Source organism: Coregonus clupeaformis, chromosome 31 (assembly GCF_020615455.1).
Source record: "Coregonus clupeaformis isolate EN_2021a chromosome 31, ASM2061545v1, whole genome shotgun sequence".
NCBI lineage: Eukaryota > Metazoa > Chordata > Actinopteri > Salmoniformes > Salmonidae > Coregonus > Coregonus clupeaformis.
The window spans coordinates 33,521,963-33,537,555 of NC_059222.1; the positions used below are offsets into that span (position 1 = coordinate 33,521,963).

At 42.7% G+C, this 15,593-nt stretch overlaps 1 protein-coding gene across 1 annotated transcript; it reads left to right on the forward strand.

Annotated features, from left to right (window-relative positions):
* Positions 1–1,351: 1,351 nt before the first annotated feature.
* Positions 1,352–14,951, forward strand: LOC121547383 (mitochondrial import inner membrane translocase subunit Tim23). The gene is made up of 7 exons (XM_041858637.2): positions 1,352–1,849; positions 2,084–2,142; positions 2,274–2,367; positions 2,511–2,595; positions 2,903–2,961; positions 3,102–3,212; positions 13,690–14,951. The coding sequence occupies exons 1-7, from the start codon at positions 1,753–1,755 to the stop codon at positions 13,806–13,808; spliced, it is 624 nt and encodes a 207-aa protein (XP_041714571.1). The 5' UTR covers positions 1,352–1,752; the 3' UTR covers positions 13,809–14,951.
* Positions 14,952–15,593: the final 642 nt, after the last annotated feature.

Consider the following 15,593-nt stretch of genomic DNA (forward strand, 5'->3'; position numbering starts at 1 on the left):
ATTTTAATTTGACTTCACTAACAACATGAGGGCTTTGTGTTGAAGCCTATTTCACCCTATTTAAGAAATAAGAGGTAGGCCTACCTGTTTGACAGACGAAATTAGGCTATAGGCTGCCATATCCATTATCAATTCCAGGGCTGTTAAGTTAAAACCAAGACTTGAATTAAGAGGTTATGAGAGGGTATGTCATAGGCCTACCTTTTATTAAGATATCATTGTTAAGTTTCTTTGACATTCAGAGGCTGACTTTGCTTGGGAAGTAATCTAATTATGTCACTATCAATTGATTAAGCTATTCACCTTCTGTACAAAAGAAGATGTTTAAACCTAGACAGCTTTTAGGGAAACACTTGTGACCTTCTCTCACTGGGTTAAGCCACGGAAGAAGAGTTCCCAGCAGTTAAAGCTTACATGTTTATGCATCGGTAGGCCTACTCTGTCTGAGGTGGAAAGGTAGGCATATCTTTTGAACGTACTATGCACAGATTTAATTATTTGCAAACAGGGACAGTTTCCTTGCAAACAAGACACACTGATTTGGCATTGGACAAATATGATAAGATAAGCACATAGGCCTATCTCTCTGTCCATTCTTAGCCTGTAATTTTGGTAATTTGTGTGGTATTAAAAAAATATTCTGCTAATATGTAAAATTATGTAGAATTGCATGAAATCTTTATAAAAGGCTATTTTTTCTCAGGCCTGCAAATACAATGATAGATTCATGCAATGCTTATAAAGGATCTTTCCACCTCTTGTCCACGGTGGTCTGCGAACCCACAACCTGCTCCGCAGCCCTGTGCGCTATCAAAATGAAGGTAATGTTGACAGAACGAAGAACAGTTTCTAAAACTGCATATCTAACTGCATGGTCTGTCCAATAAGTGATGGTAAACGGTAGATATGCTCTCTGCTATCCACTTTGTTTTAATTATTATTTTGGGTATAGGGAAGGGTCACTTGTTTGTTTTTCTATCGTTCAGGGAGGGTTTAGGTAAAATATATTTAGCTGAAGGGAGGGCCATCCATTTTAATTTCAGAGAGGTCCGATTTTCTCCATGTAACCCTTATTATAAATAACGTTCACTCCCTAATTACCTAATATGACTCTCAGGGGAACGTTCTTTAAAGTTGTGGGAACTTTTGTTAGCTGGGTTGTTATAATCTTTGGTGTGGTCTTTTGGTAGCAGCTGAACTGGCGTTGAGCGCTTTAATGTTACTTTGCTGCCATCTAGTGCAATATATCAGTACTTTAAGTGTCCCTGTGATGTCGAGAACTGTCACACTCGCAAATGTATTTTGATATTTTGTTTATAGCCCCGTATCAAATGCAACCATTGCTCTATTTCACCCGTTTTATGTTGAGTCATTCACCTCAGTGAAGTGCCAAAGATTTGTATAACTGTGCTTAACTTTTACGCTTGCTTACGTAATCGCTTGTCAGTGGTCGCTTTACGGCAGATCGTGGAGGTCAGAGAAGCATGATGAAGAGGCGAACCAAACAATCTTTTACAAAAAGCTGATAATTTCAATATCTAACTACCTACAGTAAGACAGTGTACAACACTATTGAAACGTAAACCTATTACTGCGTTTTAGATACTAGGAAATATCGCTATAGCTTTTCCCACGAGAACTGTCAAGGTCCTCGTCACGTTTGGTCAGCTAGGCTAACGTTAGCTAGCTAACCCAACCAGCATCTCCAGTTCGAAGCGTTCGCCGGGTGAGTCTCCAGATCGTCCCCCAAACATGGACAATAACGCCTCTGGGTCGGGAGGGAAAGGCGGCTTCGGGAGTCTCTTTGGAGGCAGCGACTACTCCAACACAGAGCTCGCTGGTGTCCCATGTAAGTGCCCCTGCCAATTGATGTTGCTACCTTGGTGGCTAGCATACTAACTCACGTTAACCAGACAAGGCCAACACTGGCTGTCGTTGACATTAGCTGAGGTTGCTGGGGTTTACTTTAAATGTGATTTTAAAAAATTATGTATGCACTAACTGTAAGTCGCTCTGGATAAGAGCGTCTGCTAAGTGTCTAAAATTTAAATGTAACTGTTCCATTGTCCTATTTTCTACATAGTGACTGGAATGAGCCCCCTGTCGCCTTATCTCAATGTCGACCCCCGCTACCTCGTACAGGTAAGAGATGCTAGCTAGCTAGTTAGTAGAAGTTGACCTCACTCAATGAATGGATATGTAGTATTGATTTGTGACATATCCACTATCAAGTCGACTATGATCACATGTTAACCTGTTTGTGTGTTTTCCAGGACACAGATGAGTTCATCCTGCCTACAGGGGCCAGTAAAACCAGAGGGAGGTTTGAGCTGGCCTTCTTCACAATCGGGGGTTGCTGCATCACAGGTTAGACACTTATACCCTCCCTCAGTTTCTCTGCCTCACCCTCTCATCTCTTCTCTCTATCCACGTAACTCCCCAGCTCCCAGATTAAGTTATGATGCCTGCTGGTTCTGCTTGTATCTGAGTCTCGCCCCCTCCAACTCTAGGAGCTGCGTTTGGGACAGTGAACGGTCTGAGGATGGGGTTGAAGGAGACCAGAGAAATGGGCTGGACTAAACCTCGCAACGTCCAGTAAGCACCACTGTGTTCCTCCAGTAGTCTGTGGCTTTAGTGTTACCACGTTGGAGACAGGTTTTATTCATGCTAATATAAATGTTACCCCATGAGGTCCAGAGCCTGCTTGTTTTCTTTTCTACCTGATAATTAATTTCACCCACCTGGTGTCCCAGGTCCAAATCATTTCCTGATTAGAGAGGACCAATGTAAAAACACAGTGGAACTGGCTTCAAGGTCCAGAGTTGCGTTTGAGGGTTCTATGGTATGGTGCTCTATATACTGCTGTCTGATTGGCTCACTTATCTGACCTTGCCCTCCTCAGGATTCTCAACATGGTGACCAGACAAGGTGCATCCTGGGCCAACACACTGGGCTCTGTTGGTGAGCACTCACATCTATCCCCTCTTTTCCTCCTCCTAATCTCTTCTTCTTCTTCACCTTGGCTAACCCATGGACCAGGTGTTTGGGTGTTCTGTCCCTAGTATGTCTATATTAACCAAGGGGTGTATGTGTGTTTACAGCGTTGTTGTACAGTATATTTGGCGTGGCCATAGAGAAGGCTAGAGGAGCAGAGGATGACATCAACACTATGGCTGCTGGGACTCTCACGGGCATGCTGTTCAAATCCACAGGTAGGTGTGTGTTGCCTGTCTGTGGCCAGTCTATGGTTGTCTCGTGTGGGACGAGAGTGCAACATATGCAGTACCAGTCAAAAGTTTGGACACCTACTCATTCGAGGATTTTCTTTATTTGTACTATTTTCTACATTGTGGAATAATAGTGAAGACATCAAAACTATGAAATAACGCATATGGAATCATATAGTAACCAAAAAAGTGTTAAACAAATCAAAATATATGTTATATTTGAAATTCTTCAAAGTAGCCACCCTTTGCCTTGATGACAGCTTTGCACACCCTTGGCATTCTCTCAACCAGCTTCGTGAGGTAGTCACCTGGAATGCATTTCAATTAACAGGTGTGCCTTGTTAACCCGAATATGTCAACCTCTGCTAAGCTTCCCAGTAAAGCAAGAAAAATAATCAAGCATTCCAGAAAAGTGTTAAATATCCCAAGTTAACATATGTAGCTTAAGAAACAAGGTTCATGAAATAAATAATTTGCTAGTAACAGATTACATTCATATTCTGACAATCTCTGAAACTCACTTAGATAATACCTTTGATGAAACAGAGGTAGCAATACAAGGTTATAACATTTACAGAAAAGACAGAAATGCCAACTGGGGCGGTATTGCGGTCTATATTCAGAACCACATCCCTGTAAAGCTTAGAGAGGATCTCATGTTAAATACTGTTAAAGTAATATGGCTACAGGTTCACCTGCCTCACCTAAAGCCCTTTCTGGTGGGAAGCTGCTATAGACCACCAAGTGCTAACAGTCCGTATCTGGATAACGTGTGAAATGCTTGATAATATATGTGATATCAATAGAGAGGTATACTTTCTGGGTGATTTAAATATTGACTGGCTTTCATCAGGCTGCCCACTCAAGAGAAAGCTTCAAACTCTAACCAGTGCCTGCAACCTGGTTCAGGTTATCAGTCAACCTACCAGGGTAGTTACAAACAGTACAGGAATGAAATCATCAACATGTATTGATCATATATTTACTAATGCTGCAGAGATTAGTTTGAAAGCAGTATCCAAATCCATCAGATGTAGTGATCACAATATAGTAGCCATATCTAGGAAAACCAAAGTTCAAAAGGCTGGGCCTAATATTGTGTATAAGAGATCATACAATACGTTTTGTGGTGTTTCCTATGTTGTTGATGGGAAGAATATTTGTTGGTCCGTCGTGTGTAATGACGAGCAACCAGAAGCAGCACTTGACACATTTATGAAATTGCTTTTCCCAGTTACTAATAAGCATTCACCCATTTAAGAAAATGACTGTAAAAACTGTTACATCTCTGTGGATTGATGAGGAATTGTATGGTTGAGAGGGAAGAGGTAAAAGAGATGGCAAATTTGTCTGGCTGTACAACTGATTGGCAAACGTACTGCAAATTGAGAAATCATGTGACTAAACTGAATAAAAATAAGAAATTACTCTATGAAACAAAGATAAATGACATAAAAAATGATAGTAAAAAGCTTTGGAGCACCTTAAATGAAATGTTGGGCAAAAAGGCAAACTCCGCTCCGTCATTCATTGAATTAGATGGCTCATTCATCACAAAACCCACTGATATTGCCAACTACTTTAATGATTTTTTCATTGGCAAGATTAGAAAACTTAGGCATGACATGCCAGCAACAAACGCTGACCAAATTATGAAAGACAAGCATTGTAATTTTGAATTACGTAAAGTAAGTGTGGAAGAGGTGAAAAAATTATTATTGTCGATCAACAATGACAAGCCACCGGGGTCTGTCAACTTGGATGGAAAATTACTGAGGATAATAGCGGACGATATTGCCACTCCTATTTGCCATATTTTCTATTTAAGCCTACTAGATAGTGTGTGCCCTCAGGCCTGGAGGGAAGCAAAAGTTAGTCCCCTACCTAAGAATAGTAAAGCCCCCTTAACTGGCTCAAATAGCCAACCAATCAGCCTGTTACCAACCCTTAGTAAACTTTTGGAAAAAATTGTGTTTGACAAGATAAAATGCTAATTTACAGTAAACAAATTGACAGCAGACTTTCAGAACGCTTATACTGATTACGTGCAAGACTGATTACGTGACTTCCGTCTCGCTTCCGCATTGTCTCCGTGCTGCTGTGCTGTTTGTTGCTACTTGGCTACCTGCCAAACTATTCACGTTTTACTTTTAATAAACGTTTAATCAATCTCTGTGTTCAACAAATTTACCAACTTTTTAGTTTTGTCCTCACTCATCTTTTTTCGTTAAACTTTTTCACCCCGGACGTTTTATCCCGAGACAGAAGAGTCATTTTCCTGTGCGTTTTAGCTGCCAATTTTACTTTATTTTCCTTTTTTCCATCGCAACTTTTTTCCCTTATTCAACTTTTTCACTCCGGACGCTTTATCTGGACATGGTTCGTCAACATCTTCAACAGCCGAAGCTAAGTAGTAACATTAACATGATGTCTTCTAATTGCAGTCGCTGTACTCATAATATACAGGAGAACGATCGCCTTACGGCGAGAATAGCTGTGCTACAAGCCCAGCTTCAGACGCAATCGTTAGGCAAGGGTAATTTCAGTGTAGGAAAGGAAGAAACAGCGTCTGTGCCACCAGTAAGTACAGACAGTAACGTTAGTATAAATCCCCCCGCACAGTCCCCGCAGCCGGACAACTTTCTCATGGCTTCTGGAGGGAAATACTGTTGGAATGCTCAACCGGTGTCGCTCATTCAGCCGACAGAAACCTTCAACCGGTTTTCCCCATTATGTAGCGAGTCGGAGTCTGAGTCTGAGTCTTCTCTTGTCTCTACTCCTCCCGTTACGGGGTCTGAGACGCCGAAGGCTCCCACCATTAGCTCTGACAAATTGAAAACCCTAGTCATTGGCGACTCCATTACCCGCAGTATTAGACTTAAAACGAATCACCCAGCGATCATACACTGTTTACCAGGGGGCAGGGCTACCGACGTTAAGGCTAATCTAAAGATGGTGCTGGCTAAAGCTAAAACTGGCGAGTGTAGAGAGTATAGAGATATTGTTATCCACGTCGGCACCAACGATGTTAGGATGAAACAGTCAGAGGTCACCAAGTGCAACATAGCTTCAGCTTGTAAATAAGCTAGAAAGATGTGTCGGCATCGAGTAATTGTCTCTGGCCCCCTCCCAGTTAGGGGAAGTGACGAGCTCTACAGCAGAGTCTCAGCACTCAATCGCTGGTTGAAAACTGTTTTCTGCCCCTCCCAAAAGATAACATTTGTGGATAATTGGCCCTCTTTCTGGGACTCACCCACAAACAGGACCAAGCCTGACCTGCTGAGGAGTGACGGACTCCATCCTAGCTGGAGGGGTGCTCTCCTCTTATCTACCAACATAGATAGGGCTCTAACTCCTCTAGCCCCACAGTGAAATAGGGTGCAGGCCAGGCAGCAGGCTGTTAGCCAACCTGCCAGCTTAGTGGAGTCTGCCAATAGCATAGTCAGTGTAGTCAGCTCAGCCATACCCATTGAGACTGTGTCTGTGCCTCGACCTAGGTTGGGCAAAACTAAACATGGCGGTGTTCACCCTAGCAATCTTATTAGGATAAAGACCTCCTCCATTCCTGCCATTATTGAAAGAGATCGTGATACCTCACATCTCAAAATAGGGTTACTTAATGTTAGATCCCTCACTTCAAAGGCAGTCATAGTCAATGAACTAATCACTGATCATAATCTTGATGTGATTGGCCTGACTGAAACATGGCTTAAGCCTGATGAATTTGCTGTGTTAAATGAGGCCTCACCTCCTGGTTACACTAGTGACCATATTCCCCGTGCATCCCGCAAAGGCGGAGGTGTTGCTAACATTTACGATAGCAAATTTCAATTTACAAAAAAAAAAATGGCGTTTTCATCTTTTGAGCTTCTAGTCATGAAATCTATGCAGCCTACTCAATCACTTTTTATAGCTACTGTTTACAGGCCTCCTGGGCCATATACAGCGTTCCTCTCTGAGTTTCCTGAATTCCTATCAGACCTTGTAGTCATAGCAGATCATATTCTAATTTTTGGTGATTTTAATATTCACATGGAGAAGTCCACAGACCCACTCCAAAAGTCTTTCGGAGCCATCATCGACTCAGTGGGTTTTGTCCAACATGTCTCTGGACCTACTCACTGCCACAGTCATACTCTGGACCTAGTTTTGTCCCATGGAATAAATGTTGTAGATCTTAATGTTTTTCCACAAAATCCTGGACTATCGGACCACCATTTTATTACGTTTGCAATCGCAACAAATAATCTGCTCAGACCCCAACCAAGGAGCATCAAAAGTCGTGCTATAAATTCTCAGACAACACAAAAATTCCTTGATGCCCTTCCAGACTCCTTCTGCCTACCCAAGGACGTCAGAGGACAAAAATCACTTAACCACTTAACTGAGGAACTCAATTTAACCTTGCGCAATACCCTAGATGCAGTTGCACCCCTAAAAACGAAAAAACATTTGTCATAAGAAACTAGCTCCCTGGTATACAGAAAATACCCGAGCTTTGAAGCAAGCTTCCAGGAAATTGGAACGGAAATGGCGCCACACCAAACTGGAAGTCTTCCGACTAGCTTGGAAAGACAGTACCGTGCAGTACCGAAGAGCCCTCACTGCTGCTTTCGATCATCCTACTTTTCCAACTTAATCGAGGAAAATAAGAATAATCCAAAATTTATTTTTGATACTGTTGCAAAGCTAACTAAAAAGCAGCATTCCCCAAGAGAGGATGGCTTTCACTTCAGCAGTAATAAATTCATGAACTTCTTTGAGGAAAAGATCATGACCATTAGAAAGCAAATTACGGACTCCTCTTTGAATCTGCGTATTCCTCCAGGGCTTAGCTGTCCTGGATCTGCACAGACTCTGCGAGGGCCTGGGATCGGGAGAGACACTTAAGTGTTTTAGTACTATATCTCTTGACACAATGATGAAAATAATCATGGCCTCTAAACCTTCAAGCTGCATACTGGATCCTATTCCTACTAAATTGCTGAAGGAGCTGCTTCCTGTGCTTGGCCCTCCTATGTTGAACATAATAAACAGCTCTCTATCCACCGGATGTGTACCAAACTCACTAAAAGTGGCAGTGATAAAGCCTCTCTTGAAAAAGCCAAACCTTGACCCGGAAAATATAAAAAACTATCGGCCTATATCGAATCTTCCATTCCTCTCAAAAAATTTTAGAAAAAGCTGTTGCGCAGCAACTCACTGCCTTTCTGAAGACAAACAATGTGTACGAAATGCTTCAGTCTGGTTTTAGACCCCATCATAGCACTGAGACTGCACTTGTGAAGGTGGTAAATGACCTTTTAATGGCGTCAGACCGAGGCTCTGCATCTGTCCTCGTGCTACTAGACCTTAGTGCTGCCTTTGACACCATCGATCACCACATTCTTTTGGAGAGACTGGAAACCCAAATTGGTCTACACGGACAAGTTCTGGCCTGGTTTAGATCTTACCTGTCGGAAAGATATCAGTTTGTCTCTGTGAATGGTCTGTCCTCCGACAAATCAACTGTACATTTCGGTGTTCCTCAAGGTTCCGTTTTAGGACCACTATTGTTTTCACTATATATTTTACCTCTTGGGGATGTTATTCGAAAACATAATGTTAACTTTCACTGCTATGCGGATGACACACAGCTGTACATTTCAATGAAACATGGTGAAGCCCCCAAAATTGCCCTCGCTAGAAGCCTGTGTTTCAGACATAAGGAAGTGGATGGCTGAAAACTTTTTACTTTTAAACTCGGACAAAACAGAGATGCTTGTTCTAGGTCCCAAGAAACAAAGAGATCTTCTGTTAAATCTGACAATTCATCTTGATGGTTGTAAAGTCGTCTCAAATAAAACTGTGAAGGACCTCAGCGTTACTCTTGACCCTGATCTCTCTTTTGACGAACATATCAAGACTGTTTCAAGGACAGCTTTTTTCCATCTACGTAACATTGCAAAAATCTGAAATTTTCTGTCCAAAAATGATGCAGAAAAATTAATCCATGCATTTGTTACTTCTAGGTTAGACTACTGCAATGCTCTATTTTCCGGCTACCCGGATAAAGCACTAAATAAACTTCAGTTAGTGCTAAATACGGCTGCTAGAATCCTGACTAGAACCAAGAAATTTGATCATATTACTCCAGTGCTAGCTTCCCTACACTGGCTTCCTGTTAAGGCAAGGGCTGATTTCAAGGTTTTACTGTTAACCTATAAAGCGTTACATGGGCTTGCTCCTACCTATCTTTCCGAGTTGGTCCTGCCGTACATACCAATACGTACGCTACGGTCACAAGACGCAGGCCTCCTAATTGTCCCTAGAATTTCCTAAGCAAACAGCGGGAGGCAGGGCTTTCTCCTATAGATCTCCATTTTTATGGAACAGTCTGCCTACCCATGTGAGAGACGCAGACTCGGTCTCAACCTTTAAGTCTTTACTGAAGACTTATCTCTTCAGTAGGTCATATGATTGAGTGTAGTCTGGCCCAGGAGTGTGAAGGTGAACGGAAAGGCTCTGGAGCAACGAACAGCCCTTGCTGTCTCTGCCGGGCCGGTTCCCCTCTCCACTGGGGTTCTCTGCCTCTAACCCTGTTGCAGGGGCTGAGTCACTGGCTTGCTGGTGCTCTTTCATGCCGTCCCTGGGAGGGGTGCGTCACTTGAGTGGGTTGAGTTACTGACGTGATCTTCCTGTCTGGGTTGGCGCCCCCCCTTGGTTTGTGCTGTGGTGGAGACCTCTGTGGGCTATACTCGGCCTTGTCTCAGGATTGTAAGTTGGTGGTTGAGGATATCCCTCTAGTGGTGCGGGGGCTGTGCTTTGGCAGAGTGGGTGGGGTTATATCCTTCCTGTTTGGCCCTGTCCGGGGTTTCTTCGGATGGGGCCACAGTGTCTCCGGACCGCTCCTGTCTCAGCCTCCAGTATTTATGCTGCAGTAGTTTATGTGTCGGGGGGCTGGGGTTAGTTGGTTATACCTGGAGTACTTCTCCTGTCTTATCCAGTGTCCTGTGTGAATTTAAGTATGCTCTCTCTAATTCTCTCGTTCTCTCTTTCTCTCTGAGAACCTGAGCCCTAGGACCATACGTCAGGACTACCGGGCATGATGACACCTTGCTGTCCCCAGTCCGCCTGGCCTTGCTGCTATTCCAGTTTCAACTGTTCTGCCTGCGGTTACGAAACCCCTACCTGTCCCAGACCTGCTGTTTTCAACTCTTAATGATCGGCTATGAAAAGCCAACTGAGAGACCTGAGCACCTAGGACCATACGTCGGGACTACCGGCCGTGGTGACTCCTTGCTGTCCCCAGTCCGCCTGGCCTTGCTGCTATTCCAGTTTCAACTGTTCTGCCTGCGGTTATGGAACCCCTACCTGTCCCAGACCTGCTGTTTTCAACTCTTAATGATCGGCTATGAAAAGCCAACTGAGATTTATTCCTGATTATTATTTGACCATGCTTGTCACTTATGAACATTTTTGAACATCTTGGCATGGTTCTGTTATAATCTTCACCCGGCACAGCCAGAAGAGGACTGGCCACCCCTCATAGCCTGGTTCCTCTCTAGGTTTCTTCCTAGGTTTTCGCCTTTCTAGGGAGTTTTTCCTAGCCACCGTGCTTCTACACCTGCATTACTAGCTGTTTGGGGTTTTAGGCTGGGTTTCTGTACAGCACTTCGAGATATTAGCTGATGTAAGAAGGGCTATATAAAATAAAATTGATTGATTGATTGATTCAACAAGCACAGCACTTACACAAATGACTGATGATTGGCTGAGAGAAATGTATGATAAAAAGATTGGGGGGCTGTTTTGTTAGACTTCAGTGCGGCTTTTGACATTATTGATCATAGTCTGTTGCTGGAAAAACGTATGTGTTATGGTTTTACACCCCCTACTATATTGTGGATAAAGAGTTACCTGTCTAACAGAACACAGATAGTGTTCTTTAATGGAAGCCTCCAACAAAATCCAGGTAGAATCAGGAATTCCCCAGGGCAGCTGTCTAGGCCCCTTACTTTTTTCAATCTTTACTAACGACATGCGACTTTGAGTAAAGCCAGTGTGTCAATGTATGCGGATGACTCAACTCTATACACGGCATCAACTACAGTGACTGAAATGACAGTAACACTTAACAAAGAGCTGCAGTTAGTTTCAGAATGGGTGGCAAGGATTAAGTTAGTCCTAAATATTTCCTAAACTAAAAGCATTGTATTTGGGACAAGTAATTCACTAAACCCTAAACCTCAACTAAATCTTGTAATGAATAATGTGGAAATTGAGCAAGTTGAGGAGACTAAATTGCTTGGAGTAACCCTGGATTGTAAACTGTCATCGTCAAAACCTATTGATACAACAGTAGCTAGGATGGGGAGAAGTCTGTCTATAATAAAGCGCTGCTCTGCATTCTTAACAGCACTATCAACAAGGCAGGTCCTACAGGCCCTGGTTTTGTCGCACCTGGACTACTGTTCAGTCATGTGGTCAGGTGCCACAAAGAGGGACTTAGGAAAATTGCAATTGGCTCAGAACAGGGCAGTACGGCTGGCCCTTGGATGTGCACAGAGAGGTAACATTAATCATATGCATGTTAATCTCCTGGCTCAAAGTGGAGGAGAGATTGTGACTTCATCACTACTAGTATTTGTGAGAGATATTGACATGTTGAATGCACCGAGCTGTCTGTTTGAACTACTGACACACAGCTCGGACACCCATGCATACCCCACAAGACATGCCACCAGAGGTCTCTTCACAATCCCCAAGTCAAGAACAGACTATGGGAGGCACACAGTACTACATGGAGCCATGACTACATGGAACTCTATTCCACATCAAGTAACTCATGCCAACAGGAAAATTAGATTAACCTAAAAAAACAGATTAAAATACACCTTAAGGAACAGCGGGGACTGTGAAGCAACACATAGATAGACACATGCATACAAATACACGATTATATACACATGTACACATGGATTTTGTGTTATAGATATGTGGTAGTAGAGTATAGGCCTGAGGCCACACACTTAATATGTAGTGAAATATTTTATGAATGTTTTTAAAATGTATAACTGCCTTAATTTTGTTGGACCCCAGGAAGAGTAGCTGCTAGGCAGCAGCTAATGGGGATCCATAATAAATACAAAAGTTAATTTGTGGAATTTCTTTCCTTCTTAATGCGTTTGAGCCAATCAGTTGTGTTGTGACAAGGTAGGGGTGGTATTCAGAAGATAGCCCTATTTGGTAAAAGACCAAGTCCATATTATGTCAAGAACAGCTCAAATAAGCAAAGAGAAACGACAGTCCAAACGACAGTCCATCATTTCTTTAAGGTCAGTCAATCTGGAAAATGTCAAGAACTTTGAAAGTTTCTTCAAGTGCAGTCACAAAAACTATCAAGCACTATGATGAAACTGGCTGTCATGAGGACCACCACAGGAATGGAAGACCCAGAGTTACCTCTGCTGCAGAGGATAAATTCATTAGAGTTAACTGCACCTCAGATTGCAGCCCAAATAAATGCTTCACAGAGTTCAAGTAACAGACACATCTCAACATCAACTGTTCAGAGGAGACTGAATTGCTACAAAGAAACCACTACTGAAGGACACCAATAAGAAGAAGATACTTGCTTTTGGCAAAGAAACATGAGCAATGGACATTAGACCGGTGGAAATCAGTCCTTTGATCTGATGAGTCCAAATTTGAGATTTTTGGTTCCAACCGCTGTGTCTTTGTGAGACACAGAGTAGGTGAACGGATAATCTTCGCATGTGTAGTTCCCACCGTGAAGCATGGAGGTGTGGGGGTGCTTTGCTGGTGACACTGTCAGTGATTTATTTAGAATTCAAGGCACACTTAACCAGCTTGGCTACCACAGTATTCTGCAGCGATACGCCATCCCATCTGGTTTGCGCTTAGTGGGACTATCATTTGTTTTTCAACAGGACAATGACCCAAAACACACCTCCAGGTTGTGTAAGGGCTATTTGACCAATAAGAAGAGTGATGGAGTGCTGCATCAGATGACCTGGCCTCCACAATCACCCGACCTCAACCCAATTGAGATGGTTTGGAATGAGTCAGACGGCAGAGTAAAGGAAAAGCAGCCAACAAGTGCTCAGCATTTGTGGGAACTCCTTCAAGACTGTTGGAAAAGCATTCTAGGTGAAGCTGGTTGATAAATGCCAAGAGTGTGCAAAGCTGTCATCAAGGCGAAGGGTGGCTATTTGAAGAATATCAAATCTCAAATATATTTAGATTTGTTTTAACACTTTTTTTGGTTACTACATGATTCTATGTGTGTTATTTCATAGTTTTGATGTCTTCACTATTATTCTATAATGTAGAAAATAGTAAAAATAAAGAAAAACCCTTGAATGAGTAGGTGTCCAACTTTTGACTGGTACTGTACATGCTGTGTTGTTAGTGCCCTAGAAACCCCATCCGTCTCATTCAAAACTTGTGTGTGTTTCAGGAGGGTTGAAGGGAGTGGCGCGTGGTGGTCTGGTGGGGTTGGCCATGTCTGGTGCCTACGCTCTCTACGGTAATTGGAACCATATCAGAGGTGGCTCCTCTTCTTCAAGTCTCTACTGAACACATCCCTATCTATTACGTTTCATCCAAAATGGCACCCGATTCCCTACTTGGTGCACTACTTTTGGCCAGAGCCTCAGGGAATAGGTTACCAATACTCAAACCCTCCCACAAATATCATCTGTTCACTTCCTGACTTGAGAGGGTTCTGGGATATTGGAGGAATGACTGAGATGTTATTAAACTATGGACTAAATGACCTCCAAGAAACACCCCTCTCTATACACAACTGCCCTTGCTGCCCCCCAACCCTGTCTCTCTGGGTTACCTCCCCTCTCACCCCCACAGATCTGAAAAGGCCTCCCGCTATATCCAAGGGATTTATGTGTTATTGTATTGGAACTGTTTTTAGAAATGTATCTTTTGTTATATTATTGAATGCTATGTCTAGTAGCCTGGAAGAGGGAAAGAGTCATGTAAATAGTATGTCCATGTTAAGAGTTTATGCTAATTTAATGGATACTGGGGCCCTGTTGTAATACTTTTTACATGCCTCCCTGTGAAGTAATCACTGATCTGACATGACTGGAGTGATGAAAACAATGCAGTGGAAATCGGTTTACATCTATCCAGTCATGTCTGATCAGTGATAACTTCATGGAGGGGAGGGGTGAAGGATGGATGTATCTGAACACCTCTGCTGGTGTTACTGACTGGGTATTTATGAGTTTGCCCACTTGACTCAAGGCTGTGTTAGCCCCCTGAGGTAAAGCCAAGGGGTTAGTACAGGGAGCAAACACAAGTCTTCTCAGGCAAGGTTACTCATCTAAGCATGGTTAATTGAACCATCTCTGCAACACTGGTCTAAGACCCAATCAGAGAGCTGCTGGAAGCCATAATTGTAGTCTTCTGCTTTCATGTGATGATGTGGGTTGTAGTCCTTCAGATATGGAACCACAAGACTTCTCATGAAACTGAAGAGCAAAGAGACACATCCCATCACACACCTTACCAAGGCCTTACAATCAATACTGTTGGAATGTATTTATTCATAGTGGGTACTATTTTCCTGTTAAGAGTTGGACTCTATGCTGGCCTGTCTAAATGTTACCTCCAAACAGTACTGGAAGTGTGTATATTATCTCTGTCTCCTTGCCTGTTAAGCCACTGTAAGAACAATACAACAAACATTGAAAACGAGAATATGTTGCCTTGGGTCTTTGTCAGTTGTGCTCGTGATGTTTGTGTGGTGAATGCCTATTGTTGGGGTTAGGGGTGGGATATGCTATTGTGACTGACTAGGTTTGAACCCAGATTATGTGCACGCCACAAACTCAGCTACACTATCGGTATCAGACAGTAAGCTAAACTAACAACAGTAGTGTCCTACAGTATATTCGAAAGAAGAACTTCACAATGTTCTGCTTTTTCTGCCAACTTTATTGGCGGACAGACTGCATGATGGGAGTAATTTATAAAAAATTAAAAACGGAAATAACATTTACATAAATGCTTCCACACCCAGACACACACACCCACTTCCTGGTTTCGTGACTATAACTCCCATCATGCAGTCTGTCAGCCAATAACTCCCATCATGCAGGTCAAGGTGTCATAGGTGCCATACTAATTGAAGATATGTTCCTATGTTCCTTTGCATGCACCAATGAAATGGGATAACATGATTCTGAATGTTACATTAAAGGACAAAATGCTCAAGACAAAATTCATAGGTTATAGACATAGAACAACATTGAATCGTTGACGTGAGTGTGAATATGAAACAAATTGTCCTTAACATACACATTAAGTGGATAGAGACTAGAGAAAATTCAGCGACACAAA